This window comes from Falco punctatus (assembly GCF_963210335.1).
Source record: "Falco punctatus genome assembly, chromosome: 15".
Taxonomy (NCBI): Eukaryota; Metazoa; Chordata; class Aves; order Falconiformes; family Falconidae; genus Falco; species Falco punctatus.
The window spans coordinates 11,390,374-11,406,487 of NC_137595.1; the positions used below are offsets into that span (position 1 = coordinate 11,390,374).

General features: G+C 48.7%; 2 protein-coding genes across 15 annotated transcripts in view; one reads left to right on the forward strand and one right to left on the reverse strand.

Moving 5' to 3' along the window:
- On the reverse strand, nucleotides 1-7,802 carry BRCC3 (BRCA1/BRCA2-containing complex subunit 3; the record flags this gene model as incomplete). Of its 2 annotated transcripts, XM_080365527.1 has the most annotated exons (8): nucleotides 1-756; nucleotides 1,567-1,610; nucleotides 2,180-2,311; nucleotides 4,728-4,783; nucleotides 5,290-5,378; nucleotides 6,081-6,167; nucleotides 6,809-6,929; nucleotides 7,305-7,802. In XM_080365527.1, 8 exons carry the CDS (start codon nucleotides 7,800-7,802, stop codon nucleotides 605-607), a joined length of 1,179 nt encoding a protein of 392 aa, XP_080221653.1. In that variant the 3' UTR covers nucleotides 1-604. The 2 variants fall into 2 exon arrangements, with proteins under 2 accessions (XP_080221653.1, XP_080221652.1); XM_080365526.1 differs by lacking the exon at nucleotides 1,567-1,610.
- LOC308053822 (cx9C motif-containing protein 4-like) overlaps nucleotides 7,784-16,114 on the forward strand; it is a 12,606-nt gene continuing 4,275 nt past the window's right edge. Inside the window, exons 1-6 of one of the 13 annotated variants that reach the window (XM_080365570.1) lie at nucleotides 7,818-7,906; nucleotides 8,282-8,456; nucleotides 10,767-11,769; nucleotides 11,871-12,041; nucleotides 12,195-12,246; nucleotides 12,328-12,510. In XM_080365570.1, coding sequence (XP_080221696.1) covers nucleotides 11,662-11,769; nucleotides 11,871-12,041; nucleotides 12,195-12,242 — 327 coding nt within the window. In that variant the 5' untranslated portion in view covers nucleotides 7,818-7,906; nucleotides 8,282-8,456; nucleotides 10,767-11,661 and the 3' untranslated portion in view covers nucleotides 12,243-12,246; nucleotides 12,328-12,510. The other 12 variants (XM_080365569.1, XM_080365572.1, XM_080365571.1 and 9 more) reach the window with 12 other exon arrangements.

Sequence of the window (16,114 nt, forward strand, 5' to 3'; positions counted from 1 at the left end):
TGGCTTTGGAATTCTTTATTTGGTTTGAAGTATGCTGAACACAGGTCCTTGTCAAAGTTGTTCTAGGTCTCTTCCCAAGTTTCCCTCCCACCTCTTACCCGCCCAGGTGGAGAACCAGTAATCCAGAACATTACTAGATCTAAGATCATGGTCAACTGAAGCTACTAAACGGCGGCAGAAGTTGGCAGCATCAGATATGACTGCAGGGACGCGCTCTTCCCTTCTAACCCTCCTGTTCTAGGCCCCTGAAATACACGTAAAGCAGTAAGACTTCTGTGAAAATGTAGGGGAGGGAGAAACAACACGTTCCCTAGGTGTGTGCCCTCCAGAACTGAAGTCTGTTCAGGTGCTGCCCAACCCCACCACTGAGCTAAAACTGCCCTGCACCATGCAGCACCTGGAGGGATACTGCTGCTTTCCATCAAGCTGGGGTAGATAAAGCCCTTATCCTGTAGAACTGCTCTTTGCTGCATGGGGCGAGAGAAGAGGCACAGCTAGTATCTTCACTGTAAGGCAATGTAGGGCCACCCTTCAGCCAGGAGTAGGTCTTGCAGAGTTGGTTTTTTTTCCGTGTCTCTTTTCTGAAGGGTCTGTGTTTCCTCCTTCACTCTAAAGCAGCTAGTTCCTCCAGGAGCTGCTCCTTCTCTTGCTGCAGCTCCTGCACCCGCTGTTTGTTCTGCTCTAGTCTGTCCTCTAGCCACTGAAGCAGCGGCCCACTGATGGCAGACATCTGGCTGCAGAGGTTCTTTGTGAACACTGGAAAAAGCAAGAACATATCATGCCAGTGTAAACACATAACAGACTCGCTGTGCTACAACCCTAAAGAAGCCAAGAGTGTTAGAGACAGCCAAGGAAACCCACCAACACCCTGGCCAAGGCAACCAGACAGCCCCACAGGAAAGTCAGAATCAGCAGCTTCCTGAACAGGGAAAAACAAGCTAGTTCAGTCTGACCTTTAGACACTCAGGGGAGAGATGCCAGAGCTACATCGGAAACCTGCGGGATTAGGATTCACCCTACCTCACTGGCAAAAGCAAAGATGTCATATAACATACAGGAAGTGCCAGGAGATGCAAGCATGTGCGTAGATCAGCCACACACTACTTTAAGACTCACCAAATCTAAAATCCCCTTGCTGTTCTAACAGCAAAAACCAGACAAACAAAACCAAACCCCCCCAAACCAACCAAAAGTCTACTATAATTTCAAACCATTGTACAAAGGTCGAAGAATACAACAGCATTCATAAAGCCAGGATTAGGTTATTTTACAGTCCTTGATGTTTTCCTTTAAAGCGTTTATAGCTAAAATTCTGTTCTTCCACTACGCTTCATGTAACAACCTGACAGTCTCAGGGAATTCTCTGGGTTACACAGTGTTTGTGATTGGAAATTAACTGTATGGCAAAGAATAAGACAAAAGTTTGTGCTTTTATAGTTATCTACATGTGCCTTTTATGGCAAAGGGAGGACTGTTACACAGCTGTGGTCTACTGTCCCCTGAAGTCAGAGCCAAACCAACCCCTGCTCAAGACTGGATTCTCACATGCTAAAAAGGAATCCTTACCTGAGCCATTATGAATCTTGGTTATAGAGTCTAGATGGGTGAGGCTAAAAGAATGAACAGAAAGCAGGTTAGTGACAAGACAGCAGTGAATTGTGTATTAGGCAAACCCAGGCTATAGAACCAGCTACCTACAAGTCACTGACACTGCAGGTACATCTAAACCTCTTCACTGTTGAAGCCCTGTACGTACATTCACAAGGATAACAAAGAGCTTACAGCACAGAAATATTAGTGTTGAGCACCAGAGGCAGGAAAGGAAAAAAAAAAAAGCCGGTATTTAATCTGATTTTTCAGACTTCTCGGCGCTCTCACCCTGGTTAACCACTAATTACTGTCACACACAAACATCCCTGAAGTGCTACCATTACCTCACACATGGTCTAGCTCTTTTTTCCTGGCAGCAAAGGAGCAGTTACGCTTAGCTCGTGTGCAAGGTTGAGAGAACTTAAACTCCTTCATGTGAAGGTATTCAATCAGTTCTCCTACAAAGGCACATGAGATGCTGATGTTTCGTATTTTCTATACCCTTGCTAAGGTTACGGTACTTTAAGTACAGCAGTGGTAGAACATGTTAGCAGAGTCTTGGATACAGGTGTGGCCCCAGTGTTGTTACCTGTGAATTCTCCTGTAGGCATCTTGCTCTTCTTGGCAAAGGATCTTGGGCAATTCTACAGCTGATTCCAGACACACTTTCCCAATGGTCTCATGGGGGACAACATGAATAGGAATTTCAATCCTTTCATATCTAAAAAGATACAATTAACTTCAAAGCAGCAGGGGAAAAAAAAAGAAAAAAGAAGTACTTCTGCAAACCTGCAACAGTCTGTCCAACACATGGCATTGCTGCAGGTTTACTTTTGGGAACACGTGTCCGAGTTCATCACCTCGCTGAGGCGATCAGTGCTGGTGCAGGCACGTTCCGCAGCAGAGTGGTGGGGTCGTAGCATGCAGGGGGTTTTCCTGAGCCAGGGAGACCCCATGGGAGCACCGAGGGCAGCTCGCACAAGAGCAGCTGGCAAGGTGTGCACAGGGGCAGGAGTAATGGTGGCCACCCCCCGCGCCCACACAGGGCAGCCCTAGGGAGCACCAGCAACCAGGGCCTGGCAGGGCACCTCTTTGAAGGAGGGACATTCCACTGGCCAAGCAGAGAGACCTGTAGCACACATAACCCAGCAACCAGGCTGTTGTCCTGCCCTGCGACCACCTGCACAGCTCAAGGGCCACTCATCCTACCTAACCCTCAAGGCAGAATGGTGGGTGCTCATCTGAGAGCCAAGGCTGCAGCTCCAGCCAGCTGGGGGTTCTGCACCACCTACCCTGGTGGTGGCCAATGCTTCTACCCAGACGGAGCTGCTGAAGGGAGGGGGTGCAGCGCAGACCTCAGGCTGCAGGAAGCACCTAGACCTTTCTCCTGGGTCAGGGACCGGCAGCAGACCTGCCTGCAAAAGGTATCCTGCCTATATGCAGGACCTCTGCAGCAGGTGGCTGTGCTGCAGAAGGTGGCGAGAAAGCTGCGTAACATCAGGGAGGCTGAGGAGGAGTTAGACAGCTGGTTCCAAGCACGGCCTGCAATGGACCCACAGCCTGCAGCCAACCAACCAAAAACTCCCCCACCAATGCACACAGAAGGGAAGGGGGCCAATAATGCAGAAGAATGGAAATCCGTAACAGCAAGGACCTGCAGGAGGAAGAGACTTCCCCCAAAGCCTGAGGTGCCCTTGCAGAACAGCTTTGCTGCTCTGCAGACTGAAGAGGAGAGACCTGCACTTCAGAAGAGCTGTTGCAGCTGAATACGGCAGCCCCATCTGCCCATCACATAACACCCAGTGCAACTAAGAAAAAGCGATGGGTGATAGTAGTAAAGCAACTCTCTTCTGGGAGGTACAGACACCCATCTGCCAAGAGAAGAGGGTGTCACCCTCTATGTCAGCAACCAGCTGGAGTGCATGGAGCTCTGTCTGGACACGGAGCTCCATCTGGAACATTTAAGGAACCTGAAGGTGCACAAGTCCATGGGACCAGATGAGATGCATTTGTGGGTCTTGAGAGAACTGGTGGATGAAGTGGCTAAGCCACTAAGAACACAATATGTCCATCATATTTGAGAAGCCATGGCAGTCCACTGCAGGTCCCATGGACTGGAAAAGGGGAAATGTAACCTCTGTTTTTAAAAAGGGAAATAAGGAAGACCTGGGAAACTACAGGCCAATCGCCTCGGTACCCAGCAAGATCCTGGAAACTATGCTGAGGTACATGGAAGGTAAGGAGGTCACTGGTGACAGCCAACACGGCTTCACTAAGCGCAGATGGTGCGTGACAAATTTGGTGGCCTTCTATGGTGGGGTTACAATGTTGACCGATCAGGGAAGAGTGACTAACATCATCTACCTGGACTTGTGCAAAGCAATTGATACTGTCCCACATAGCATCCTTGTCTCTAAACCGGAGAGACATAGATTTGACAGATGCACCACTTGGTGGATGAGGAATTGGCTGGATGGTCGCACTCAAAGAGTTGTGGTCAACAGCTCAATGTCCAAGTGGAGACCAGTGACAAGTGGCGTTCCTCAGGGGTCGGTACTGGGACCAGTGCTGCTCAACATCTTTGTTGGTGACACAGACAAGTGGGATCAAGTGCACACTCAGCAGGTTTGCCGATGACACCAAGCTGTGTGGTGCAGTTGACACGCTGGAGGGAAGGGATTCCGTCCAGAGGGACCTTGACAGGCTTGAGAGGTGGGCCTGAGTGAACCTCATGAAGTTCAACAAGGCCAAGGGCAAGGTCCAGCAACTGGGTCAGGGCAACCACCAGTATCAGCAGGGACTCTACACCATGCAAGCTTGCAACCTCTACAGCTGCAAGCAAAAAGGTGAGCCTTCTACACAGTGGATTACAGCATAAATTCACACCCAGACAACAGTGTCCTACACCAAATTTTAAGCTATTAAATTATCTAGGCTAAATTAATCAGTCCTAATCTTTTAGATTCTCTTCAAGCAGCCTGCATTAGCAGAAGTAAGGAGATCTTGTTCAGGCACCTCTATAAAATATTTGTTCCTCATGATGAGCCTAAAAGCCACTTATTTGAGACAGCCCAGGGAGGAGAGACAAGATGAAATACAACCTGACACTGGACGTAATATTCTTCTGCTGTACTCACTCTGAGCTCTTCTGTGCCTGAATGGACTGGAAACAGGTGTAGAGAATCCTGCCTGTCTAATAGAGACAGCAGAAAGTCAGATTCCAAGAGCAAAGTTTACAAGCAGATATTGACAAGACGCATTAACTATGGAAAAAAAATCTTAAACAATAGCTATCTAGAAAACCTAGACAAGACACACCACTGTCAGCTTATCTCACACAGCAGCATCTCCTAAAGAGGCCAGAGATGCAATAAGCTGTATCTGCTGGACCAAAGAGCTCTGAGGGCACTCACACATTTCAACACATGCACATGCTGCAGTCATCTGATGCAGTCCCAGTACCAGCCCAGCTGTGCTGGCCGGAGAGCCAGGCTGTGGATCAGCACAGAGTAATTAATAACATGTTCTGCTGTCATTTTGATTACAATCAAAACATCACCATGCTAGCTGTGTTCTAACTGTGCTCAAAGCAGAGCTCTGCCTTTCTTGCACAATGCATCCAAGGATTTCAGCTTTGTCCTGGAGCTGATGTTTCTCATGAGTGCTTACAGAATTTATTGCCATTTTTAAGTTGCCTACCTTTGTGTTTTTGTCCTCAATGAAGCAGGAAAAGATAAGTCCTACAAAACCTTGGTCCATCATCTGATACATAGCTTGTGTGCGGACATCTGCAGACAAAGAAATAAGAGAATGAGAACTGCACTGGTCGCTTGAAGGAGCGGAAAAAGATTTGCCACCTTCTGAAGGGTGACCTGGAATTCAGTAACAAGTGTCACAAGCTTTATTTTAAAGTCATTACTCCAAGTGACTAAGTTAAAAAAAAAATATCTAGTTTTAAAATGTAATTAAACAGCAAATCTTAAAAATACAAGATGAGTTAACAAAACAAGAAACGATCTTAGCACCAGCCTGGTGCCACAGATCACTATATAGCCACAACATTCAAGATGTAGAAGATACTCACTCATGCAGTTCTTCCAAAAAAGTTTTCATTTTTGCATTAGCATTCACAGATGTCAAAAATCATCACAACAACCCTATGATTCCCACAGCTTTTTTTTTTTTTTTTTTTTTTTTGCTGTTTAGCACATCCTAGGATTAGTTTTCCTGTCAGAAAGAACAGCAGTACCAGTAGTAGCTGATCTGTGACTACTGAGTCACATGCAGTTTGAGCACCTGGAGCACACGGACAGGAATGGGGCTATAGTGGCAGAGGTTCCTGAAGCCCACCCAGACAAGTCTTACCAGAGGATGTTTGAGAAACCAAACTCTGATGGTTGGGATGTGCAGCTTTGAAAATCCAGGAAGTTGAGTAATAAGATTAGCCACCTTGATTTTTCATATAGAATCTACACCAAAACTGCTCTTACCGACATGCGATGGCCAGACAGTAATATGAGGATGGGAGTGATACCAGCCCACGACTCTCATGGGACGTCCTGTCATTTCAGCCAATCTGTGTGTGAGTCAAGGTGCTTTTGAAATCCATAGAGCAAATGGAAGAAGTTTCTTGTACAAGACAAAACGGCAGAATTTTAAAAACAGTTTCTCATCAGTCAACAGATTTCCAGATCCCTTTAGAGGGGTGACAAGACACATGGTAGGAGGCTGCTGGAAGCCTCATCCCCAGCACCAGCAGGATGCCAGGGCTGCAGAAGCAAATTGGATTTTGTTTGCATGCGGCAGGAAGCAACATGGCAGCAGGCTATCCAAAACAGCATCCTTAAGTGTACGTAGGGAAAAGGCTCTCCATTGCACCATGGCTCGAAACGGAGACTTGTCAACCTCTGATCTTCTACTGTCTCCCTGCTGAATTGCTATCCTCCCCTAAAAACATACTTCAGTTTTACTTGTGACCAAATAAATAGAAACTATAAAAACCAGTTGTAACACAATCCCACTGCAGACACTGGAACCATCACAGGCTCCAGAGAACTGTGACTGTGCTGGCGCACAGCCCTGCAAACCAAACGGCTGTAGGAGGGAAGCAGCAGACTGCTTCAAGCCAACTAGGACAAGTCTGAAACACGGCACATAAAAAAAGGTCTGCGGTAAACCACTTTGCTGGCTAGTTTGCTGCTGTCTCTGCTAAAGGATATCTCTGCTTCTGTAGAAGCAGCTGAAAGCTGCTCTGGTGAAATTTCCACGCGGTCTTTTCTCTTATCAGAGCGGCGCAGGATGATCACAGAATGGATATGAACAATTCGGCTGGTGTCAACCTAATGCCACAAAAGGAGAACCCAGTCATTCCTCTGCTGAAGAAATAAACACTCTCAGAGAAAAGGTGGGCTGCCGTGCCTTCAGCAGGGGAAAGGCGAGCACCAGCGCACAGCCCGGCGCGCAGGCGGGCCGCTTTCCTAACGCTGAGCTTTGCCTTCCACAACGGCCGGAACGGGAGTCGGTGCCAGCAGTGGGGCGGGCAGGCCCGAGGCCGGGGCACAGCTCTGCCGGGAAACCGTCCCCACACGGGCCCGCACAACGCCCTCCGCCGTGGCGACGGGCCCCGTGCCCGCAGGCGCCACCCACGGCACGCACCGGCGCAGGCCGCGAGTCCCGCCCGCCTCTGCCCAGGACAGCCCCGCCCGGCCCGGTACCTCGCCGATGCACAGCCCCATGACCTCCTCCTTCTCGGTGCTCAGCGCGTGGTTGAGGCACACCAGGAAGGCGTCAGCCTCCAGATGCACCGCCTGCACCGCCATCTTACCGCCGCCCGCCCGTCTTCCCCCGCCGCTCCCGGAAGGAGGCGGGGACGGGCCCCGCTTCCCCCGCCCTCGCTCAGTCGCGGGACCAATCCCAGCGGGGCTCGTCGGCTCTTCAGCCAATCGGCGTGAGCACGGCGCAGCCTGGCTTCCGGCGAGGCGAGCGGTCCCTCGCGGCGGAAGGGCCGTGTCGCCCACGCGAACGGGAATCCCGGGTTCCGCGCTGCGGCCTCTGCCCGCGGCGGGGCGGGCCGGGCCGGGCTGCGGCGGGGCGGGGCGGGGCGGGCGGCGGAGTGGAGGGGGACGGGACAGGACGGGTCGGGACGGGATGAGACGAGGCGGTGCGGCCCGCTCCGCCCCGGTGGGGGCGGGGCTCTGCTGCGCGTCGGCCATTGGGGCCTGCGAGCAGCCGGGGGAGGCCGCGGGGTCAGAGGGGAGGGTGGGAAGGCTTTGCGCGGTGCACACGGCGCTGGCTGTCACCTGGCGCGGGGCTGCAGGTAGGTCACGGGCGGGCGGTCCGCGGGGCCCGTCCCAGCGCCTCCCGTCCCGCCCGGTGCCGCCTACGCCGAAGGGCGGCCGCCGAGCCCCGCAGGCCCGGCCCGGGTGGGAGGCGGTTGCTACGGAGACGCTCTGTGCCCTCTCCCCGCCGCGGCGGCCGGCTCTCCCCGGCCCTCCCCGCCTCCTCCCCGCCGCGGCTGGCCCGCACCTCCCCGGCCCGCCCTCCCGCTCCCCTTCTCCGCAGCGCACCCCCGCCCCCTCCTCGGCCGGCCCCTTCGCCAGGCGCGGCTCCCGCAACCCGTTCCCGGTCCTCCCCTCCTTCCCCGGAGCTCCCCTCACGCTGTGCATCTGTTTTTGTCTTCCCGTTTCTGTAGATGGTACCCCAGGTAGACCTTCCCTCCCCACGCTGCGGGACAGCCCCGGCTGGTCGGTGAGCATCGTTATCCCTCAGTAGGTCGGGCGGAGCGGAGAGTGGAGTCCCGGAGGTGCTTGCCTGGGGCCAGTGCTCCGAGCAGAGTAGAGTCCAAACCCCCAAGAAGAAGCTTTAGAGTGAGTCAACATGCTCTTACAGCAGCAGACACCTCATCTGATCCCTGGCTTGTTGCAAGATGCAGACTGGGTTTTTCAGGAAAGCTCAGCTCCCTTTTAGCTCCCAGAAGGCTGCGTGCACAGGGGTGTGCGGGCAGCTGCGCGCGCTCACCGCAAGGCCAGACTGGCCAGCCTTGGTCCAGAAGCTGTGTAGCCGTGTTAGCACAACACTGCCCGGTTCACTGAGCCTCAGCAGCACTTTTTTTCCCTTGGTGCCTAAATGGCAGCTGAACTCTTCTAACAATCTGACCCAGTCCCCTTTTAAAATAGAAGGTAATGAAGGGTGGAGTTTGTTCAGCATGCTGAGCTCCGGCTCTGGGGATGGTCCAAGCAGCAGCTGGAGCAATTTCTTTCGTTGTTTTTGTAAAATATTTTAATGTACCCAATTTAAAAGCAAATAAATTGTCTTCACCACAAGATGCAGTCCTCCTCCTGGCCATTTTCACATTTATTCTTATACTGTATGGCTCAGAAATCCACCCAGGTCCCAGAACAGCATTAAACTTATAAGGCCCGATGCTGAGATGGACAGAATACCTGCAAACCTTGTTCCTGTCCATGGGGACTGGGCTTTAAATATCCCCAAATCAATAACTTAAACAGCTCAGACTTCTGCAGTTATGTTGATGGGAACATGAAAATCTGCGTCAAAGCATGACGCTACAATCCTGCACGTTTGAGCTGATTGTTTTTTTGTTGATGTGGTGGGTTTTTTAATAGATTATGAAGCAAGCGATATAAGAAACAGGTTTTACAACTTGCTTTAAATATAAGTAAGTTTACTTCTCCTTTCACCCATGTCTTCCTCCAGACTTTTTTATTATTTTCTGATAAAATCTGCAAAAATAGGAATTGTATATGTTTTTCTCTTTTTAAAGTTTCAAGTGCAAATGTCTAAGCGCATGCTGTTTCAAATCTCCTGTTTCTTTTGTATGTTTTGAGTACTAAAGATCAGACCTGTCTTACTTCAAACCCAAGTGACGGTTTTGTCTGACCTCAAGATTTTATTTGTGACGCTAACTGGGCACCTTTGTTAACAGTCTTAGAGACTGTTGAAAAGAGCGGGCCTTTGAACTTTGGCAACTGAACTCGGAACTATGGAGTTCAGAGGAAGTTTAAAACAAATTAGCGGGGCAAAGGGTGAAAACACATGTTAAACTGCTGCCCATTCTGCACGGTGTTCTCTGCATGAGACCTTGTTCTGTCGGTCCTGTATCTATCATTACTACCATGTCCATACACAATAAACACAAACGTGCATGTTGTGCTTTAGTCCTCCTACCTGTAGTTCAGCAAGACTGAACCAGGTTAGTGTTTGGATAGGAGACCTTCCAGGAGAGTTTACTTGCTGTAGGAAGTAGTGTTCACTTACTGAGTGGTATTTTTCCAGTACTGAAGTCAGTCTTGAATTTTCTGGATCTGGGGATGAGCTGTAGAAATTCCAGTTTGAATGGAATAAAAGCAAATTCTTGAGCATTTTTGGTCATGATGGAGCTTTTGGCAGTTTACTGAAGAGTAGGAGAGTATCCTGGCCGAATTCCAACCTTGGTGATTACATTCAGCTGACTGAAAATGAGCAGTGGTGACTGCTGCATTTCACTGTTGGGCAAAGTGATTTCCCCACATGCGCTTAGATTTGTAAAGTGACTCAGGGTAAAGGAGAATGAAAGGGACTTACAGAAACGTCCCTTTAATCCTTATAGCTTGCTCTTGAAGGCCTTGTGAGGCTTGTCTGTTTGCTGACACATTCCTCTAAATGCCAGTGATCCAGCTGCTGGGGCATTGCTTGGAATGGCTGTACCACATCACAGGATGGTCTTCAGAACAGTGGTGCTTTTTATAATGCACATAAACATTCCCACACATCGAGCAAGGAAACAAATAGAATAAGAGAAAAAGAAATAATACAAGGAAAAAAGTTTTCTTTGTTAGAAATTAAAATACTGTGACAGTGCTGTTCAGACTGATCTGCGGTTGGTGTTCTGTTTTCAAAAAGGTTGAGAAACACTGATGTAAAATATAGAAGGAAACATGGAAGTGTATTTCCTGTTATAGATGTACCCCAATGTATAACAATATTTTTTTTCTCCCCAACTTTCCCTGCTTTAGTTTGTATCCAGATTTTCTTGCTCCTGTCTGAAATATGCCTTATAACTTTACAAGTTTTCAGAAGACCACTGTGTTTCACTGGGATAGGGATATTGCATCTGCTTCATAGCAGGAGGATGTTATATGTATTACAAGCTTAATTCTGTTCTACTTTAAACCTAGATAAAGAATGAAGACTGTCTGTACCATTTTGATTACCTCTTCTAGGGTTCAAAGAGAGAATCATTCCCCCTGGCCTTCATTTGCTAATGGCTCAGCTTGATCTAACTGGTATACAGATAAACTTGCTGTTAAACAAAAAGTCCGGTAGGAAGAACCATCTCAATGTCCAAAATTCCTTTGCCCCTGCTGGTATTGGTGGCTCTCTGTAACCATCTAAAAGCTGAACTACGCAAAGTCACGAGAGCTATTCACAAGAAGCTTGTGTGTGAATGGACAATGCTGCCATCTTCTTGAGAGATGAGACGAAGGACCCTTCACAATGACAGCTCCGCAAGTTCCAAATATGAGAGTCGTGCATACGGAGTTTCATGCTTTGTCTCCAGAGTGATCTTCGTTCTTGTTAAGCTAATTTCACCTCTTGTCACAAGTTTTGCTTTTGGGATTTAGACCATCATTAGCCACGGAACTCCTGTGTAAATCACTGTTTTCTTTCTCTTCCCCCCACCCACCCCTGCCCCCCCGCCCCGATTTCACACAAAGACTGTTAATAGGACTGTTAGTGGAATAAGCAAAGCCAATATTCACAGGGTTTAACTTTGCACCAATAGCACCTTTTGCCCCAGAATGCCTTACAAACGCCATACAGCACGCATGTCCCAGTGCACAACTTGTCATGAGATTTCTGTTCACTTAGGCACCACCTTAGTGTTCCAAGCTGACTTTTAGGGACATTTCAGCACATAGCATCTCGTACAGTAAGTCACACGCCACCCAGAGGTGCCTTTGAGGTCTGAGAGCTTTCTACGTGAATGTATTCAGAGCTAAAGAGACCATGCATGCATCCTGCGAGTTGATGCCGTCCACCTAACGGGACCATCCTGAAGTGACTGAGGGAATGGCAGAAGGAGGGCACGCAGGCGCTCCTCCTGTCCGGCTGTGGGTGCGACGCGTAGGTGTTTACTGCGATGAGCACCGCAAAACGTGGCTTGTGGCTGCGGAAGAGGCAAGTGTCCTTTGAGCTTCCCAGTGATTGTAGCTTTGCTGTTGCAGGTGCCTCTACTGAATTGCCAGTAACTGCCTGCTCTTTTTGTTACTTTCCCCCAGGAGGAAGGTATGCTGAGGGCTCGGATCCAAAGAGTTCAGGTTCCCCTGGGTGAGGCGCTGCGACCCAGCCAGCTCCCCCCATCCCGGCTGCCTCATATGTGGCAGCTGTCCCAGGGTGAGCAGTACAGGGATAGTAACTCTCGCGTTTGGGAGATAGAGCACCATCTCATGGTAAGGATGGTGGCAACAATAGACCATAGTCATGCCTGTTTGTGAAGTCATTTGAGATCCTTGAGGGACGGCAAAGGACTGTTATTTTGTTGAAGTCCATTAGCTCAGCCGCAGTAACTGTAGACGTATTGAACTTTTCCTTGTCGCTTACAGCTTGGTGGTGTTGAAGAACTGCTGCTTAAACTCGTGCCTGGTGATTAATCTGGTATGTGTAGACATTACCCCTGCTTTGTACTGTGCTCTGTTTATTCCCAGTCATTCTTTAATATGAATTTTTGTCTTTCAGGAGCAGTGGCTCTAGGAAGATGTCGTTGTATATTTTGTACAATAAATGATTCTCTCTCCACTGAAATGCAGCCACCTCTGAGGTGGAAGCAGTTAAACAACACACAGCAACATCACACAAGAGCTTAGGACAGGCAGTGAAGAGGAGTATTGTGTCCATGTGAAACATCAGGGGGAGTTCTAGGTAGGCAGAATGTAATTGCTCCAAGTGGAGTTTGGCCAGGATGCTGGAAATACTGCCCTAGCGATACTGAAAAGCGTGGTGGGCTGGTGAATTATCAGAAATATGAAAGGCAGCACCCTCCCTAGCCCTGGGCAGGGGCAGGAGCTGAACTGTGGCTCAGAGGAAGCCAAAGGCCCACCACCGCTTTCTCTAACAGCGGTGCTTTCCTGTAGAGGTCTCCCATCCAACTGCTAGTACTACCATTTTTTGCTTGTCTTTTGAGCTCATAGAAGATCACAGTTACAGGTCTCACAGCTGCAGAAAGTCAAATTGAGTGTCTAGGGATTTGAACAAGATGGAGCTGTCCTCCAGTCAGTTTTTTGCAGAGTGGGAGGGAGTTTCCAAGAGGCTTTCTCCTAGAACCAAAAAAAAAAAAAAAAAGCCTCCTGGTTGTCTTTATGGGACATACATAACTAAATTGTTTAGTTGTTTTTTTTAAATGCCTCTTCCAGCTGCAGTTATATGACTAACACCAAATCCTTGGTTATGTAGAGCTCACAGAGAGGAGTTTTACACATGTTTTAGTATAAGATCTAGAAGCACAGAACAGCTAAAATTAGTCATCCATGTTAATTTGATTCTTTGTTGGAATCTTTGTGCATCTGAGTGGAAAGGAAGCATATTGATCAAAGAAAAAGGCCTGCAAGCCTAGAAACATAAAACTTGCTGTATGCATTGTCCATATTAGCATCCTTTAGCCAGACACAGAATTCTTGTGTGTGTTGGCCAGCATCTGCAAGCAGCAATAGATGTTTTCTGAACTGTCTGTGACTGAGAGGGATATTGGGAGCTCTTAAAAGCCTTGGCTTTTATGACAGTGTCTTGCCCCCCACCCCCTGAAAAGCACGTTGTTTCTACAGTAACTTTTTCCTATCATTTTAGTTCTCTGAACATGTCCCAGAAGGATCCCTGCCAGAAACAAGCCTGTGAAATACAGAAATGCTTGCAAGGTACCAAGTGTCATTTTGTCTTTTTGGTGTCTTGATTTTTGGTGGAATTTAATTCTTTTAACTTAACCCTGTTCTCCTTTCACCTTGAGAAGGAACAAAGCAAGCACATTGGCATCACCTGGTTGCAAAGCAAACAAAATTACAATGTCTGGTTTAAACAGAATTCCGTTGTGCTTGACTGTAAATAACGAGACACCATTAGTACAAAACGGAGTGTTTGTAGCAGTAATGTTGTGCTTATTTTCGTGTTCTCCATGCTGGTAGTGAGATCCCATGTGTAGTCTTGGGACTCCGCTGTAGGCGGGGAGAGCTAGACTTTGTAACAAGCTCTCTTACAGAGTGGGTAGTGTAGTCTTTGGACTCGGCTGTAGGCAGGAAGAGCTAGACATTGTAATGAGCTCTCTTGCAGAGTGGGTAGTGAGGGAAGTGGGTGAATTGTATGGGAAGACTGCAGCGCTTCTAGCCCCAGGAGTATTTTAAGAGCAGGTCAGACATGCCTGTCAGGAATGGGTTGGGTATACGTGATCTGGCCTCAAGGTATGAAAGGGTCTCCCTCTGGAGACCTTTAACAGCTGTTTTTTTATTCGCCTAGCTAAACATTTATAGGGATGAGGGAGATTCTGTGATAATGTGTTTTGGGAGCCTGAGTTGGGGAGAGCAGGCTTGCTACTGGCAGAGGACTAATACTTTAAAAAAATTCCACTTGGTTCTTGGAAAAGGATTTGCCTTGTGGAATGCGTAATGTAAAACACTCCTCTGTGCCAAGGCAGCTCAGCCATATGGGAAGTTCTTCCTAATTCACCTGGAGGAACCCATAGCCAGCGTGCTCTGAGCTTCACTTGAGAATAACCCATGGTGTTAGTCCAGGAACAGTGAGGCAGGAGACTAGTGATGCCACAGCTGAAATTAGCCAGGCCAGTTCCACAGCAACTCATTTCTGCATTAATTTATTTGCAGACTACAAGCAGGTTAACTGAAATATATCAGGAAGGGAGGAGGAGGTCCTGCCGGGAAAGGAGAGGGGTGGCTCTGCAAGCTGCAGCAAATATAGTAATTGCAATCTGTGCAGGTAACACAACCTTGATGGCTGGGAAGGAGCATAGGAGGAAAACCATCTGGAAAAAAGTAGGGAAAAGTAGTAGTCAGTTATTGGTAGATGTCTGTCTTTCCCAGGATTGTTTTTTGGAAGCTGTGTTCAGCTCAAAGCAAGGGCTCAAACAACCCTTTCTACATGTCCCTGTTTGCCTAGAAAATACCTTTTACTGTCTCCGTGGTTTGGAGCATTCTCCCATGAAGGGCTGCTTTCTCTCCCTGTAGTAACTGCACTTAAAAGCTAATGTTTGACCTTGTTTTGGTCCCATCTGTGAAATGTTCTTTTTATAACATTCATGGAGGTTATTCCAAGTGTTTTACTTGTGTACAGCTTTGATCTGAATGGTTATATGTTAGCAAAGAAGCCCTTTGACTGCTACATGCAAACTCCGCTGCCCGCTGCTTCTCTAGCTACCGTTTCGGAGTGCTGCTGTTGGTCATGTGTGATTGTGCCGTGCCGTTGTCCAAGTTGCACAGATGAAGCAGCTGAATTGACAGCAAAGCAATTTTTCCCTGTAAGAATTAGTACGATAGAGGATGTATACGGAGCCTGACAAATAGGCAGCGGCAGTGCACACAATGCGGAGGGCGGAGGGCGGAAGGCAGGACCTTTGGGAGACGCTGCCTTTTAAAAGGCTGGGTTTGCAGTGGGTCATTGTTCCAAAAGATCTTGCCTGCTTCCTCTGTGAGACTGAATGCCCCCTGTAAAGCTCTTTTGTGTTTTGCTATCCATTGCATGACTAACCATTGTGCTTTTCAGGAATGCATCCCTGACAGATAGCCGGGTGTGCCTGTATGTAGCCATAGTTTTAGAAACCAACCTGCACAGACAGAGGAACAGTTAGGAGAGCCTTGGAGCACCCATCATCTGCAGGTTATGGCACAGAGAGACTAGTTCTCCTCTCCAAGGGCCTGCCATGCCTCCTAGGCTGCCACTTTGCACAAAGCAGTAACATCACCATAACCTTTTTCTCAGGGGTTATCTCTGTGCTTGCGTTACAGGTCACTCACCAATCCAGTCAAGGAATTCATAGCCCAGTGATTAGAGCGGGCTGGCTTACTCTTTAACTGGAGGGCATTCACTGCTGCTTTCCGGCTCTCCAGTGGGTGCTGTTTGGCTCACATTGGGTTGCTATTGCTTTAGCAGGTGGTGGGGGGTGTGTGAGTGGAGCTGTGTAGTGGTTGTGTAGCTCATCCAAAGCAGAGCAAGTAGCTCTGCACACCCTGTGCTTCTACGCAGACAGGCAGGTAGTTATTAATTCAAGCCATAGGCTCAGTCTGCTCACAGGGCTTCTCTCTGAGAGCCTGGTGGCCAGCACCTGTAAAGCACAGTGGGCTTTGCCAGCTCAGCTGATAGTGGCAGCTAGCAAAGCGCTAGGGCAGAAAGGATGCTGGACAAATCACCAGTGTCCTGCAGCGCCTGAACCTGGTGGTGGAGTGAAATCTCTCCGAGCCTGAAGCAAAGGCAATACGGAGAAAGTACAGAGGTGGACGTAGCTGTCACAAGCTGACAGAAGATGACA